The sequence below is a fragment of the Pongo abelii genome, chromosome 4 (genome assembly GCF_028885655.2).
Source record: "Pongo abelii isolate AG06213 chromosome 4, NHGRI_mPonAbe1-v2.0_pri, whole genome shotgun sequence".
Taxonomy (NCBI): domain Eukaryota; kingdom Metazoa; phylum Chordata; class Mammalia; order Primates; family Hominidae; genus Pongo; species Pongo abelii.
In genome coordinates this window covers 124,154,897-124,171,309 of record NC_071989.2, presented here as the reverse complement: position 1 = coordinate 124,171,309, position 16,413 = coordinate 124,154,897, and the positions used below count along the sequence as shown (strand labels likewise).

The 16,413-nt window shown below is 37.6% G+C and overlaps 2 protein-coding genes across 2 annotated transcripts in view; both read right to left on the bottom strand.

The window, feature by feature from the left end:
- Positions 1–530, bottom strand: part of ARL14EPL (ADP ribosylation factor like GTPase 14 effector protein like) — a 34,884-nt gene extending 34,354 nt beyond the window's left edge. The window contains exon 1 of the mRNA XM_002815802.5: positions 323–530. The gene's annotated coding sequence lies outside the window, so the exon portion shown is untranslated. The remainder of the gene's footprint in view (positions 1–322) is intronic.
- A 4,691-nt stretch (positions 531–5,221) lies between these two features.
- LVRN (laeverin) overlaps positions 5,222–16,413 on the bottom strand; it is a 67,805-nt gene continuing 56,613 nt past the window's right edge. Inside the window, exons 19-20 of the mRNA XM_002815800.5 lie at positions 10,367–10,442; positions 5,222–6,855 (exon numbers count right to left, since the gene is read on the bottom strand). Coding sequence (XP_002815846.1) covers positions 6,715–6,855; positions 10,367–10,442 — 217 coding nt within the window. The 3' untranslated portion in view covers positions 5,222–6,714. The remainder of the gene's footprint in view (positions 6,856–10,366; positions 10,443–16,413) is intronic.

Genomic DNA, 16,413 nt, shown 5'->3' with positions numbered 1-16,413 from the left:
ACACCCTGTTTCAAAAAAAACAAAAACAAAAACCACCACAACAAAAAACTCAGAATACATAGCTATGTATCAGGAATTATATGCTACCTTCCAAGGTCCCCAGTGGATGCCTGAAACCGTGGATAGTATCCTACTCTATATACACTACGGTTTTTCCTGTACATATGTACTTAAGATAAAGTTAATTTATAAATTAGGCACAGTAAGAAATTAACAACAGTAACTAACAATAAAATAGAACAATTATAACAATATATTGTAATTAAAAATATGCAAATATGGTATCTTTTTCTTTCAAAATATCTTATTGTACTGTACTCACCCTTCTTATGATGATGTAAAATGGTAAAATGGCTACGTGATGGGATGAAGTGAGGGCAATAACACAGGTATTGTGACATAGATGGAAAATTCCAGAAATAAACAACTCTTAAGTTTCAAACTGTGCACTGTTCTGAGTGGTGCGATGAAATCTCTTGCCCTGCTTCGGCCCACTGGATGGCAATGAGTCACCACGTAGTCACCTTGGCGATTAGAGCAACTGTTGCAGTACTGCAGTGCTTGTGTTCAAGTGACCCTTATTGTACTTAATAGTGGCCCCAAAACACAGGGTAGTGATGTAATATTTTTGAACTATAGTTGACCCTGAGTAACTGAAACTGTGGAAAATGAAACTGCAGCTAAGGGAAGACTACTTTACTATACTTCTAGACGTGTACTGTTCATCACTGATTATATAAAATGGTAAAATATTATTAGCTATAATTGTAACATGGACTAAGTCAAGTTGTTGGCATAATAATTTCAAGTTACATGATTCACCCATGTATATGTAAAAGTCTTCCCAAAAGTCTTAGTGAAATTGTAAGATTTAATACTTTTGGAAGTATAAATGCTACAGATTTTTATATGAAAGTTTCAAACAAGTTTTATTTAAAAGTGTAATGACTTACATTTATTTTTCATTTATATAGCTTTGTTAATTTAGAGTAATACATTTTAAAATTTTTAGTTTTTAGTCCCTCTGGTTGAAGATGGGAAATGTTGACTGAAACAAGAAATTAAGTCTTTTCGGACAACTTCAATTTCCAACTTGGGCATAATTATTAAAATGCTTAGTAGATAACTTCAGGATTGTGGCTATTTGGTCATTACCAAATTTGAAAGAAAAAAGTGACTTGAAATGAAAGTGCATTGCAGTTCCAGTAACAAATAACTCTTTTATTTATCTTAAGTTTAATTTATTCAGAAACCTATAGAAAAGCTGGAGTTAATATAAAAATATTTTTTCCTGAATCAATAGGTTATTGCTTCACTCCTTGATGTATATTTCTTACAACCAAAATATTTTCTACATAAATACAACAAGCCATCAAAGTTGAGAAATTAACAATGATAGCATCTAATCTTCAGACTCCATCCAAGTTTTGCCAATTGTCCCAGTAATGTTAGTCTTTTATGGTGAAAGGAACCAGTTCAGGACCACACACTACATTCAGTTGTCATGTCTCTTAGTTCCTTCAGTCTAGAATGGATCCTCTGTCTTTCCTTGACTTTCACGACCTTGAGACTTGGATATTATTTTTGTGGCATGTCCCTCAATTTGTTTTTTCTTCATTACTAGATTCATGTTATGCAGCTTTGTTAGAACTATAACAAAAGTAACGATGTAGTTTTGTCATTTCATCTTATTAAATGAAATAAAATTTCTGTTTATTCCACTGCGATGGGATATCATTGGAATTCATTACTTAATTAAGGTGACATCTGCCAGGCTTTTCCACTGTAAATTACTCATTTTGCCTTCATTATTCAACTGTACTTTGTGGGAAAGTACTTTGAAATTATGTAAATACCCTTCCTCATCAAAATTTTAATTGTTATTTAGCTCATGATTTCTTATTTTATTCCCTTATTGCCTTTATTATTATGATTCTCAAATTTTCCCAGATTTGGCCAGTGGGGTTCCCTTCAAGCTAGCTTTTGTGCCCATTTGGTATGTCCCAATTATTTTTTTACTACTTCCTTGCTTTTTGCTTCAAAAGATGTTCCACTTTTAATTGCCCCTTTCCTTTCCTGTCCTGGCCCTGAAATCAGCCATTTCTTCAAGAAACTTTGGGTTCTTTAGTGGAGCATGGCATCTAGAAGCCAAGATACGGCCAATAGCTTTGCTCATTATTCGGGTTGTCTTAATTTGAGCTGCCATAACAATATACCATAGACTGGGTGGTTTAAGCAGTAGACATTTATTTCTCACAGTTCTGGAGGCTGGAAGGTCCAGTATCAAGGTGCCGACAGCTTTGGTTCCTGGTGAGAGCGCTCCTCCTGGCTTGTAGACAGCCGCCTCCTCTCTCTGTGTTCACATGCTGTTTTTGGTGCATGCACACGGAGGGTGAGAGAATGCTCTGGTGTCTTTTCCTCTTCTTGTAAGGGCACTTATCACATCATGTGGGCTCCAACCTTAAGACCTCATCTAAACCTAAATACCTCCCAAAGTCCTCACCTCCAAACACCATTACCTTGGGAGTTAGAGCTTCAGCATATGAATTGTTGGGGGATACATTCAGCCCATAAATAGGTGTTGCTGCTGCTACACTCTCTCAGTAGGGAAGCTAGAGTCTAAATCCATTAAGTTGGTGCAAAAGTAATTGCAGGTTTTGCCATTACTTTTACTCTTTCTCTATCTCTATATAAATATAGATAGAGATGATATAGATACATATATAGATATATTAAGTTGGTGCAAAAGTAATTCTGGTTTTTGCCACTAAAAGTAACAGCAAAAAAATATATCTATATCTATGTATATACAGATAAAGAGCAAAATATATCTACACATATTACAGCTATTTATTACATACTTTACAGATACTTATAAATCTATCTATATATTGAAAACCATAAGTCCACACACATACTTTCAATTCCATACCAGAACAGTTCATTCTCGTTCCCTTCGTTTGAATATCTGTAACTCCCTTCTCCAACAGTGAGAAGCCTGGATCCTATTATCATGGATATATTTTCTTGTTTGACCCGTAACGCTGTGGTAACCCCCGTCCTATATCTGCCTCTGTCCTTCCCCATGTGGATTCCCTTCTTACCCTCCCCAGGCTCTGATACCTCATACTAGGTCACCTTCCAACATATGGGCATCCTCTTTACCCCACAAGGTAAAGAGGATGCCCATTAGATGCCCTTCTCACCCTCTCTGGGCTGTAAGTCACCGTGTCACAACCCCCTCTGCCACCATGTGGTAACCTTATTCACCCTGTCTGGGTTCTGATATCCCACTGTGATCTCCCCTTGTCTGTGTGGATTGTTTCTTCCCCCCATTCAAACTCTTAAGCCCACTTCAGGTCACGGGCCACCATGGCTCCCCCTCAATTCCCACTGGTTCAGATGCCACCTTGCTCTATTTCATCTCTAGGACTGACTTATTTATGAAGGGAAAGGAAGAGGAAGAGTCCAAATAACTCCTAAATATATGTGTTGTAGAGATTACCTTTGCTAAATCTTGTTGAATTAGAAGAATGAGCCAAAGGCAACATATGTATGGTTTCAAATGCTGCTAACTGTGCTAAATCATTCTTTGTGTGGGGGAGGCAGTTATATTTACTTGTAAGCATCCCTTAAGGCTTTGCTTTGAACATGGTAATCCTGCTAGAGTTTGGATGAGAAAAAGATAGCTTTTATTGGAGCAAAGAATGTATTAAACAGGAAAAGTAACTAAGACGAGCTACGTTTTAAATCTCATCTCACTTTACTTCTTCATGTCTTCCCCAGAATAAATTGCTATACAGATTGGTCCCAGGGACCTAAATTACAAAAGATGTTGAACATCACACTAAGGCATCTGTTCTTTCATTTAAAATCAACAATGGCAAGTCACTGAATGGGGTTGGGCAAAAAAAAAAAAGCATAAGATTGTGAGAAAAAATTTAATTTCGAATAATGAAATTGGAAAAAATCATGACTATATTGTATATTTTGTTAATTATTTTCAAGATGAAAGGTATACAATAAATGGACTGGGTCAGGGAAATCGTTTTATATTTGGGGTGCTAATAGATAAGCTCTTTTTATTGGTTAATAAAGTATTTATGCCACACAGAAAATCAGCCTCAGTACCACTCCCTGACTTATTACTGCATTATTGCTATCACAGAAACCAATCAACAATTACTTGTTTTTATAGTTTGTATAAGGTAAAGCATAATAAAATGCAGTGCTTAAGTAACCAGCTTCATCCAAGTAAGTAAAAATGGTATATCATCCATTTTTTCCCCATATTTAGAGGAAAGACTATTAATCAAATATTTGGGCATTTGATTTTGGAGAAACGCCTTCAGCACTATTTAATTACTACAGAAGCTAAGATGTAATAGGATTCAGTTTAACTTTTAACAGTCTGGAGAGACCAGCCTACATGCTCTTTTGGCAAGATCAGTAGTTCTTGGCATCACCCAATACCAGGCATCAGAGCCTTCTTGACCCTGAGTGTCAGCCTCAAAGCACACTTGGTGGACTGAGAGCATAGTTGGGTAGGAAGATCAAGGAGCGAGGATAAGAACAACCAGGCAGAAGGAAGGCAGAGATTACTGGAAAGAGGAGAAAGGAGAAAAGGGAAGAAGGGAAAAGGGAGCTTGATAGAGAAAGAACGGGAGTGGAAATAGAGGAGAGAGCTATGTATGGTTTGAATGTGTCCCTCCAAGGTCATGTGTTGGAAACTTAATCCTCAATGCAATGTTGAGAGGTGGGACTTTTAAGAGGTGATTAGGTCATGAAGGTTCTGCCTTCATGAATAGATGAATGCCATTATCATGGGAGTTGGCTAGTTGTCTTGGGAGAGGGTTCTTGATAAAAAGGATGAGTTCAGTCCTCTTCCCTCTTCTTTCTCTTGCTCTCTTGCCTTGCACCATGGGATGACACAGCAAGAAGACCCTAGTGAGATGCAGGCCCCTCGACCTTGGAATCTTCAGCCTTCAGAATGGTAAGAAACACATCTCTGTTCTTCATAAATTACCCAGTCTAAGGTATTCTATGACAGCAGCACAAAATGGACTAAGACAGAGAAGAAGAGGAGGAAGAGAAAAGCAGTTGAGACGACAAGTGAAGACAAAGTTATTGAAAGATGAGATTCATTATCAGAGGAAATATGGGAAATATAGAAAGAGTGTTTAAGAAAAAAAAAAACCGGAAAGTATCTCACCTACAACACTTTGAAGGCATGCAGATATTTTATTGCTGAAAATTTACATTTCTACATTTGAAGAAAAAATTCTCTGACCTATGACCTGTGGCCAAGTCTGAGTAGCCTGTGCTTTCGTTTGTCCACGTGGTGAAGTCCCACAGCCTCCCCTGACACTCAGAGAGAATCCTCTTGTGAAGCAAATATAAAAGCAAACGTTTGTTTCGTATTTTCATTTATGGCTGCCTTAACTTATACAAGAAATAGGAAAAAAGTCTTAGATCACATTGCTTTGAGCTTATGTAACAACTTTAAAGACTGTTCATTGATATCATACTCCTTAATCTTTAAAAATATCACCCTGAGGTGGGGATTTGTAGTTTTACCCCCATTCTACAAAAATAAAAATAAAATAAAAGATTAAATCATATACACAAAGTCTAGAAGAGGAATGATTAGCTTTAGTTGTCTTGTTTTAATCAAGCATGAGAAAACTAAGCTAATTCCATACATTGGCACTGATGAAAACGTGTAAAGTAAGTTGGTCCACATTACAAGTAGGTTCAATTTGGCCAAAAGACGCTATGTTTCAAACTTAATCCCCTGAGTGCAAAACTGTAAGGATTATGCTCCAGTTACCCTTTTAGTTCTGTTTCTTTCATTTCAAGATTCCTTTTGCCCTAAATAGTAGCCCATACTTGCTATTGTCTTTTGATATCATTGTTTTCACTCGTACGCTTAGGCTGAAAGGGTGTCCATCCCACCGGTGAATACACAATCAAGAGCTTCAGAGCAGAGCCTTCATCTCCTCTATGGCCTCCACCACAGCAAGCCTAAGTGCACTTCCATGGATCCTACAATCATTTGTCTTTTTGTGACACCATAAAGTGTAGTAACCAGCAACGCATGGTTCAATGCAGGATGTACTGTGGGAGAGAGAAATGCGCAGGAGAAGACACACTTCTTGCCTTTAGGGCTCGTTAAATTGTCTCCTCTTTCTTTTTCAACTTGCTTTTCTTTGACTCTTCTGTCTTCTAGTGAATATACTTTTTGAGTTTCTGTCTTTTTATATTGTCATGTTATCTTCTCCTTAGTCTTTTCAATCTTCAATGTTGAACTAAATAAACCCTAGGGCCTGGAAAAACTGTTATTTTCCTCAGCAAACAATGTGCTCCTCATTAATGCCATTGATTTTATATTCCACTGGCCTTCACAACAAAATAAGCAAGACTTTCTTAGGTGAATTTGTTTTTATACGACATTTAAAGTAAATTCCATGGGATTATAACCCAACATGAAGTGACATCTTTCCCAGAAATACAGCAGCATTGGCAAAATTGTCGGCAATCACCCAACCTCAGGGCCAAACATGACAATATGAGAAGAATGGCACTCTGAGTAATAAATGTGACTGAAATACAAACAAAATGTGTGGTTTTCCAGACGCACAAAGTATTGGAAGACAAAACTGTGAACAAACTACATTATAATATGCAAGAGGAGTGCTGAAAGATAGCCACAAGCTATGTGTTTCTCCTTAGCCATGCAGCCATCCTGGCACTTAGCTTCTTGTTTTTCAGATTTTCATTCTTTATTGTCTGTAAGTTGGCATGAACTCTGATCTTCTGGTGTTCCTCCAACATGTTACTGAAAAACTGCTGCAGCTGGAAGGACAGAGAGACAGATGATCAGTGCAATCTAACTTCCCATTTGGACAAAATAAATGTCTAAATGCTAAGTAGCAGCATGATTTTGTAAATTGGTGATGATGGTTGGAATGAGTAGAAAGGTATACTCCTAGGTTGTGTGTCCCTGGGGAGACTGTGACTGAGACAATGTGATGAACACCACACCTACCCCAAAGAAGCAGATGTAGACAGGAAGGTCCATGAAGCAGAAACTATGCCTTATTCCCAAAGCACATATTGAGTCTCAATGAATATTTACTGAATGCATATAGAGTGTTCTCTAAGATTTGCAGACAGAGATACAGTGAACCCCACCCAATTTTTTAAAATCTCAAAAGAAACTGCAACTTCCGAAGCTCAAAATTGGTACATAATATTTGCATCTTTACAAATGTCATTCTTTATTTGAGAATACTTAGATAATGAATTTGTACATTGGCTGAATTACCTCATTGGGTCAGGTCAAGCATTCAGTTATCAGAACATTTGTTGCAATATTGTGTATAAGTCAGACTCCAAGTGAATAATAAGTTATATTCCAAAATATAAATAAGTTATAAGTTTTTTCAATTTTCATTTTACCGAGTCTCTTTTTGTATCAGTGGATTAGAACTCCGAACACTTATAGCCATAAGATGAAAATGCCCATTCCAGCTCACAACAGCTCACTTCAACCCTAATATACTCGAAATTGCATAGTAATAGTGCTATCAAGCCTAATTAAAATGTAAAAGAAGTGTTTTAGGGAAAAGTAAGTTAAAGAGCCAGGAACAATCCTCCCCCACTCTTTCTTCCCTTCTCACACCTGCTCGGAGGTGGTAACCAACAGCCCACAACTCCACGTCACGGATAGTGTGCCCAGGATTGGGCTCCTGTAGTGGTGGGAGGGGAGTGGCGGTGGTGTTTGGGATTGTAGGTGGCCTTCACGTGTGCTTGAGAGTATGTCTAGGAGGGGGAACATAAAAACCAGAGCCAGAGATGCAGAAGGTGTTTGAAAATTGTGCCTTTGGAGAGGGACGAGGGAGACAAATGACTTCATTTTCACTTTCCTTTTTATTATTTATTTTAGATACTATCCTGTGAACTGATGCAGCATAGCAGGACTGCTGGACATTAAGATGTTGTTGACGAGGATATTCATCTTAGCTAATTCATTTATTTTTTTAAATTGCAATAATTTACTGCTAAATCCATTTTTGCAATTTCGAAAAGCTGTGAGTGACTAGAGTTTTGAAACTTTAAAGATTGCTAAATTTATACGAACCTCATTTATTCATTCATTAACAAAACTTCACTAGATTCTGTAGAGGCAAAGATTGAACTAACGAATTTTAGAAGATAGAAACACACACTGAGTCTTGATTCGCGGAGCTTTTGTACCAGCATGTTCTGGGTGTAATGTGCTTTTCTTTCCCTTGTCCAGGGAATACCTGATAAATCAGGTCCTGACAGCTCAGCCTTAAGCAGGCCAAAACTCAAAAAAAGATCATTTCTTCGGGAATTAGCAGTTCTCCTTCTCTCATGATAACAATGATATGACTGTCTACTTGTTCTGTTTTTTTGCTTAGGATCATATTTCAGGCCTTTATGACCTACACACGTATTTGTTTATTTGCTAAGGGAGAGTTGATTTACCTTTATTTACAAAGGCTCTTCTTGTTCTTATTAACATAGTTTCAGGCCCTGGTGTTTAATTTTAATCAATTTTATTGGGATTTAATTTATGTACAATAAACTAGATCTACTTAAACTGTAAAAGTCAATGAATTTTGACCACTGTGTACCCCTTTGAAACCATAGACACAATCAAGTACATTTCCTCTACCCCAAAAAAGGGTCCTTGCAGTCCATCTCTCTCTGTCCCAGGCAACCACTGATCTGCCCTTTGTCACTATAGATCCATTTGCATTACCCAGAATGCAACTGGTTTCTTTTACTAAACATAATCACCTTGATATTCATCCATGTTGCTACACAAATTTTAAAAATTTCAGTATAGTATTCCATTATGTGGATATATTACTTTTCCTTATTCATTTACCTATGGAAGGGCATTTAGATGGTTTCCAGCTAACATTTCAAAAAACTGCCTGTTTCCTGACGTGGTTGTGCCATGTTACATTCCTCCCAGCAGGATAAAAGAGTTCCAGTTGCTCCATATCTTTGCCACCATTTGGTACCATAAATCTTTCTAATTTTACCTATGCTACTGGGTGTGTAGAGGTTGTATTTATATTGTATTCTTGTTTTACTTTGTGTGAATGTATCTTTTTGTAGATATTTGCTTTTGCCTGCTTTGTTTACTTTCTGGTTACAACCCTTTTTCCTTCCAGAACTACCCCTTCCCCTTCCCAGTGCCAGTGACTTGGGTGGGGCTGTCTCCTAGTGTGGCCACATGACCCTGGTTAGACCAATTAGAGTATTCCATCTCCCCTGGACACAGTGATTGCTACATCTGACCCAAGTAGGACCAACCAAAGTGCTTTTTTTCAGGGCAAGAACTCTTGAAGCTGTGAGAAAGTATCCTTCCTTCTGCAACTGAGAGTGCTGAGGATTATATAAGTGGGGAGCTATGCTTCTCTCCACAGGGAAAAAGACTGCCTAAGAAAAATTCAGCCTAGAGGAAAGCAAAGCCAGGTAATGGTAAGAACCGAGAAGAGACAAAACTAAGATACTATCTCAGTCCTCAGGGAGCTCATTATAGCCTCATGGGGGTAGACATATTTACCAGTGATTACACTATAATGTAGTAAGCACTATGGTAAAAATATATTCATAGGATGACTTGAAAGCATAGGCGAGGAGAGGGTAAAAATCAGTTCATTAAAAAGTTCCTAGAATAGGTAATAGGAGCAGGATCTTAAAGGATGATTAGGAATTATCCAGCCAGGAACAGGGATGAGGAGTGTTCTCCAGACAGAAGGTAGAGTGTTTCTGAAATCCAGAAAATGTGAAGCAATGCAATAATTCAAGAAAATTTGTAAGTGGTACAGTATAGCTAGAGGAAACGTGTTTAGGGGTGTCTGTCTGTCTCTCTTGCTCTCTGACACTTAGTGGTGAGGTGAGCAAAAATGAAGCCAAACTGTAAGGCAGGGGCCAGATCATGAAGGGCCTCATGTGCTAATCGCAAGATTTCAAAATTGCTTTGAAAAACTATGAAAAGCTACTGAAGCTCTGGAACAGGGCAATGACTGGCAGTGATGGCAAAGGTGGGATGGAGGGAAGCCCGGTCTGGGATGGGAACCCTGGGCCAGAGTCCCCTGCATTCAGGTGAGAAAGGATGAAGTGCCACCCTCCATGAACAGGTGATCTTTATTTCAGAGGAGGATACAATTAAAAACACTTCTTTCACAGTGATACAGCACCAATAGAAGCATAGAATGTAATAATTCAGATAAGCATATTATTTTTAATTTTAGCAAGTCCAAATTGCATAAAAAGTGGTTTCCAAATTATCATTGTATTTCATAATATTTAAAGTACTTACCTCCACAATCTGTAAATCTGTAGTTACGGTTCTCCCTATTGTATATATTAGATTAATCAATGATTGTGTTCCATACCTACAAGGCAATAAGATGTTAATCAAGGGTGGAAAGCATTTTGCAAAATAAAGCTATATTTTATATAGCAGATGAATGTCAAGTGTATGGCCCCTATTAATTCCTATGTCCCAAATCTAAGTAAAAACATGTATGAACTAGTTTAGCTTCATCTTTTAATAGAGAATCCTATTAACACTAAGGAAGTTAAATACGTATATGTGTTACACAAATCTATTACCTAAATCTAAAAAGCTCTTCTTAAAAACAATTGTCTTTTAAAATGAGGTAGTTGGAATACATGTCACATGTCTCAAATCAATAAAATTTCTAAGGGAATAAATAAATATATAAATTATGCCCCTTAAAAATCAGTAGTTCATAGAGGATCCATTTCAGAACTGCTGACTAAAGCCCCCTGAACGTGTATTTAAAAATGTTGTATTTATGTGTGCTTTTTTGGAGAGAAGATTAATATCTTCTGATGTTCTCTAAATGTTGGTGACCCTGAAGGCTGAGCACCACGGCTCTCCCTGTGTTTGTTTCAATAGGCGTGGTCACGGAAACTTCCCCTCTAGTTTAGTGTCCCTGAATATCTAGAAAAAGAAAAATCTTAAAATAGCTGTGAAGTATTGCTATGAAAAAACAGCAGACACTTACCTGCTCAAAGTGTGGCTGTAGTTAAAAAAGTAAATAAAAGACTTTTGGGTGCATTAAAAAAGAAAGAAAAATTAAAATAGGGTTATTATAATGGAATGACCAAGAGATAGTTGAATAGTTAATACATACAATTGATTTACTTCAAAAATATGTACTTGAAATTAAAAATGATATGAGTTAACTTTGGCAAATTTTACTAATAAAGGTGAGAGAAAATAGTGCTGCTGTTTTTCTAACTTCCTAGCTGTAACTTACACTGGGTCTACCTGAGCAACGTGAAGGACAATATACCTCTGCATATAATTGAGGCAAGCGAAACTGTTTCTATGAAGAAAGAAGAAACATTTCTTAGTCCTCTATTTTAATTGGCCAGCTAGGCAGCAAAAACCTATAAAATGACTCAAGAAATTTGAGTTTCAAAGAACCCAAATTCCAACCTTAAAAATAAAAATGGAAAACAGAGGAAACCTACCTATGGTGTTAAATGTGTGAATTTCTGCCAGACACAGGAGAAAGATTACCCGAGGAGGCAGGGCTGGATTTGACATTACCTTGGGCAATTTATAAATTGTAAAAATGGAGAATAACAGATACTTAGAAGCATTGTTCTGGTGCATAAATGAGAAAATGTATATGGAAGCACCTATTAGATTACCTGGCACACTTCATCCCTTCCTGTTCTTGTCAACTTCAAGAGGGGTTATTTTTGAAACAGAGATGATTTATCATTCTTGTTGAGAGAGCAATCTCTTTCAAATATTACTCAACAAAACTGCATTACAAACAGTTTACCCCCACCGGTGTTCAAAATACATTCTAATTAATATGAAGTCAAAAGCCAATATGAGTCAATATAGTAATCCTTTTTAAAAAGTTGATAACATCTAACGTTAGTGTGGGAACAGTGATTTGGGTACTCCAGTCTGGCTCACCTTTCTGCCTCTCCCTCTTCTCACATTACCCCTCCCTTCATGTCCTCTGCCGTGTCAGATTCCTTCTGGCAAGGATGGCCACGAGGCAAGCATGGGAACACCAAGGCATCCAGCGTGATCCATGCCATGCGAACAAGCCCCCCAGTGCTTGGACCCGCCACTCTGATAACTTCTCACTTTGCTTGTGCTCCTGTTTAGCCTTTTTGGCTGTGTTCCCCATCATGAAATACAACCAAGTAGAAGTGAAAACAATTCCAAGTTTTTAAGCTTAAGACTTTAAGCAATATAATAACATGTGGAGAAAAAAAATCAAGTGCTTAGTGAAGAGGGTAAGATTCATTTTGGATAGGTTGAGTTTAAAACTGATCATGCTCTGTATTCTATATTCAAATAAAACTGGTTTTTCTGTATGCTGTGAAGCCCATTTAACAGAGATGATAACGGCACAAATAATGCTTCTACCACACCCAATGAAAAGTCGCAAAAATACTATTGCTTCATCCCTATTCACATGCTTTCATAGGACCTATTCATAGCTATGTGTACCTACTGACTTTTCCGTAACTTGAAAGATAGCCTTATGACCAATGGAGTCTTTCTCATTGGAATGAGTATTCAAGAGATCATCTTTGGTCCAATAATTAACTAAATTTTCCCACACCAACCAGTGCAATGCCCTGTACATGAGAGTGAGGGGCAAGACCAAGCCAAAAGTTGTTTTCTTTAATCAAATATTCCAAAATGTATTTCCAGAGTAGGCTTCCTAGGAAGAATTCTGGGCCTGGCTGAAAGGAACAGCGGTTCCTGCACTGCTATTGGTGATGTACTCAGCTCCAGCATGTGCCTTGGTGTGGAGATGATGTCTGTGAGCTTGCCTGCGTGTCAGTGTGAGACACATGCCCATGAGTGCTCTGAGACGAGGGAAAGATATACTCAAAACCACAGCACTGGTCACTTCATGCCCGGGGCCAAGCTGGACATGAGATGGTACTTGTTTGTTTTTGCATTTAGGCAAGCTGCCTCTGCCAGTCTGTCTTTCACCCTGTAGAAATGAAGCACAAGATCCCAGCAAGATACCACCTTACAGGAGGGGTGCAAAGCCCCTCTGCTCGTACTCATGATGGTTCTAGCTCCCCCAGCCAAGACCAAACCAGCAACCAAAAACTCAACACATTAAAAAGCAAAAACAAAAATAAAATGAAATCTTCTGGAATAAGAAGTAGATTATTCAAACATTTTCATAAAAAAGCAACTGACTATGGGCAGAGGGAAGGATGAAAGTATTCTGTATGATGCTACAATGGTGAATATGCATCATTATACATTAATACATTAGCACCCATAGAATGTGCAACACCAAGAGTGAACCCTGTTGTAAACTAGGGACTTTGGGTGATAATGACGTGCCTGATTATATTCATCAATTATAGTACAGCTATGAGTCACATAACAATGTTTCAGTCAACAATGGACAATATGTATGAGGGAGGTCCTACAAGATTAAAAAGGAGCTGAAAAATTCCTATCCCCTAGCAATGTCATAGTCATTGTAACACTGTAGCACAATGCCTTTTAGCACATTATCTTTTCTATGTTTAGATATGTTTAAATACACAAATACTTGCCGTTGTGTTACTACTGCTTCCAGTATTCAGTAACATGCTGTACAGGTTTGTAACCTAGGAGCAATAGACTATACCATAGAGCCCAGGTGTGTAGTAGTCTCTACCATCTAGGTTTGTGTAAGTACAGTGTATGCTGCTCACACAATGACTAAATCACCTAAGGATGCATTTCTCAGAATGTATTACTGTTGTTAATCAACTTGTGACTGTAAATGTGTGGCTCTGATGCAGGATGTTGATAGAGAGGGAGGTTGTGCCTGTGTGGGGACAGGGATATATGGGAACTCTGTCTGCTTAATTTTGCTGTGAACTTAAAACTACCTTAAAAAATTAAGTTTATTAATTTCTTAAAAATCAACTGAAAAGCCACTTCATTTATTTAAACATTTTCTGGAATTGAGATAAATAAATCACGTCATAAGATGAGCTTTCTAAGTAAAACAAATTTAAAATATTTGAACAAATCTTGGCATCTCAAAATGTTTAAAAGATATAGCATATCTTTTTTTTTTTTTTTTTTGAGATGGAGTTTTGTTCTTGTTGCCTACCCAGGCTGGAGGGCAATGGTGTGATCTCGGCTCACTGCAACCTGCACCTCCCAGGTACAAGTGATTCTCCTGCCTCAGCTTCCTGAGTAGCTAGGATTACAGGCATGTGCCACCATGCCTGGCTACTTTTGTATTTTTAGTAGAGATGGGGTTTCTCGATGTTGGTCAGGCTGGTCATGAACTCCTGACCTCAGGTGATCTGCCTGCCTCAGCCTCCCAAAGTGCTGGGATTATTACAGGCATGAGCCACCGAAAATGTAGATGAGGCATTAGTTAAGAACACATTAAAAGATTAAATATTTTCAGTAGTACTCTCATAAAATAAATAATTAAGAAGTATGCATTTTCTTACTTAGGAGAAAGTAAATAGAGAGCTGGGAATCAGAGCCAGGGGACACAGGTTCTATTTCAAGTTCTTTTATTTACTAGGAATTGACTTTAAGTAATTTAACTTCTGAGTCTTGGTTATTAATTGGCAATTATTTTATGGGTGTCTCTGAAAACTGTAATTATTGCATACATAAACACATTATTTTATTTTTTAAATTTCTGGTAGAAATAGAGTCTTTCTATATTGCCCAGGCTGGTCTCAAACTCCTGGGCTAAAGTGATCCTCCTGCCTTGGCCTCCCAAAGTGCTGGAATTATAGGTGTGAGCCACCATGCCTAGACTAAACATGTTATTTTAAAGAACAACATTAATGTGTGTTTCATTCTAAACATGAGACTCTAATACTGCTGAGGGATGTTATAAATTTCATAAAAATGGAAATTGACAATATTGAGAAAAAGAAATAAAGTGAATGATATAGGGACTTGTAATAAAGCAGATACATCATATTATCTCAGTAAGATAATAATAATGAACATTAAACATTTATTATGTACCAATCACTTTAAATAGCACATTATTAAATTATCTTAAAGCCTATTCATTATTATCTTCATTTTATGAATGAGAAAGCTGAAGCTTCGGTTAAAAATCTTGTTTAAGGTTACATATTTAGCACTCTCCTCATCCTAAGATTGATCTGATTCTAGATTCTATTGCCTTAACTCTTTGATATAACATATCTCTAGTGAATACATGAAAAACTAAAGCACAATAAATAAAAGGACAAAGGACAGTAATGAAGAGACACTTTCCATAGTTCTTAGAGGAAGAAACCACCACTTTGCTATACTGCTCTAGGTAAGTCTATCCCCATCCCCCAATTCTAGAATTGACCTCCAATAGGGTTAACACACTGTCATAATCAGGACAGCCTGTGTGTGCTTCACATACGACACCAGTTAGAAACAAGACATCACCAATGAAGAGCAAACAAAATAAAACTCCTTCACATGACATTCAAGGCCTGTTATCACCTGTCCTTCTCTCTGAGACTCAGCTTACCTTCCCACTCCTATCTCCTCTCCAGTGCTCTAAGCTCCTGCCAGTTAATGTGACTAGTCCCAAGTTGGCCTCCCAACTCTGCCTCCAGGCATTTCCTGGTGTTCTGTCCTCCAGGTAGAAGGAGGAGATTTGCATCTGTGCTTGTTCAAATCACATGCACATCCCTTTCTTCCCCTTAAATCCCCAAAAGCCCTTGCCATCTCTCCTCTACAGCATTTATCAGATACCAAGTCCTAATCCTTTTACATCTCCAATAACAATTTGAACTGCACCTTGATGTAGAAGAACTAAAACTTTTTATTAATAGAAAGAATCTTAGAATTTATCAAATACATCTATTATTCTACAGAAGAAGAACACAAGGCCTAAATGTTAACTAACGGGTATTTTTTTTAGTTCCAGAGCCAAATGAGAGGGTTGGAAAATTTTGTTTCTCCCATCAGTCTTTCTTCTGGAACAACTGGTCTACTGGCAAAATGACGTTTTGTTTACATCAGCATAACCCAAGCTGGAGTTTGGAAGAACTCCACCTAGAAGACGCTATGTAGTCAAACTGTATGGAAAACTCTAGGTTTCCTTCTGCAGGGCTTCTTGTAGACTTCATAACGCTAAAATGCACTGTGAGTCTGCAAAAGTGAGGGTTAAAACAATTTCAGAACTGATTGAGCTATTGTCTCTATCTGTCCCAGAAGGCTTATCATCCCTATCTTCAAAGGAGCATCCAGTGGAACGTGCATGAGAAAAACTAAGTGCTAACTTGTTAGTGATCAGTCACATTTTAGCAAATTCAGTATAAATACTTTCCACACCATTAATATAAAATTTAATTTGG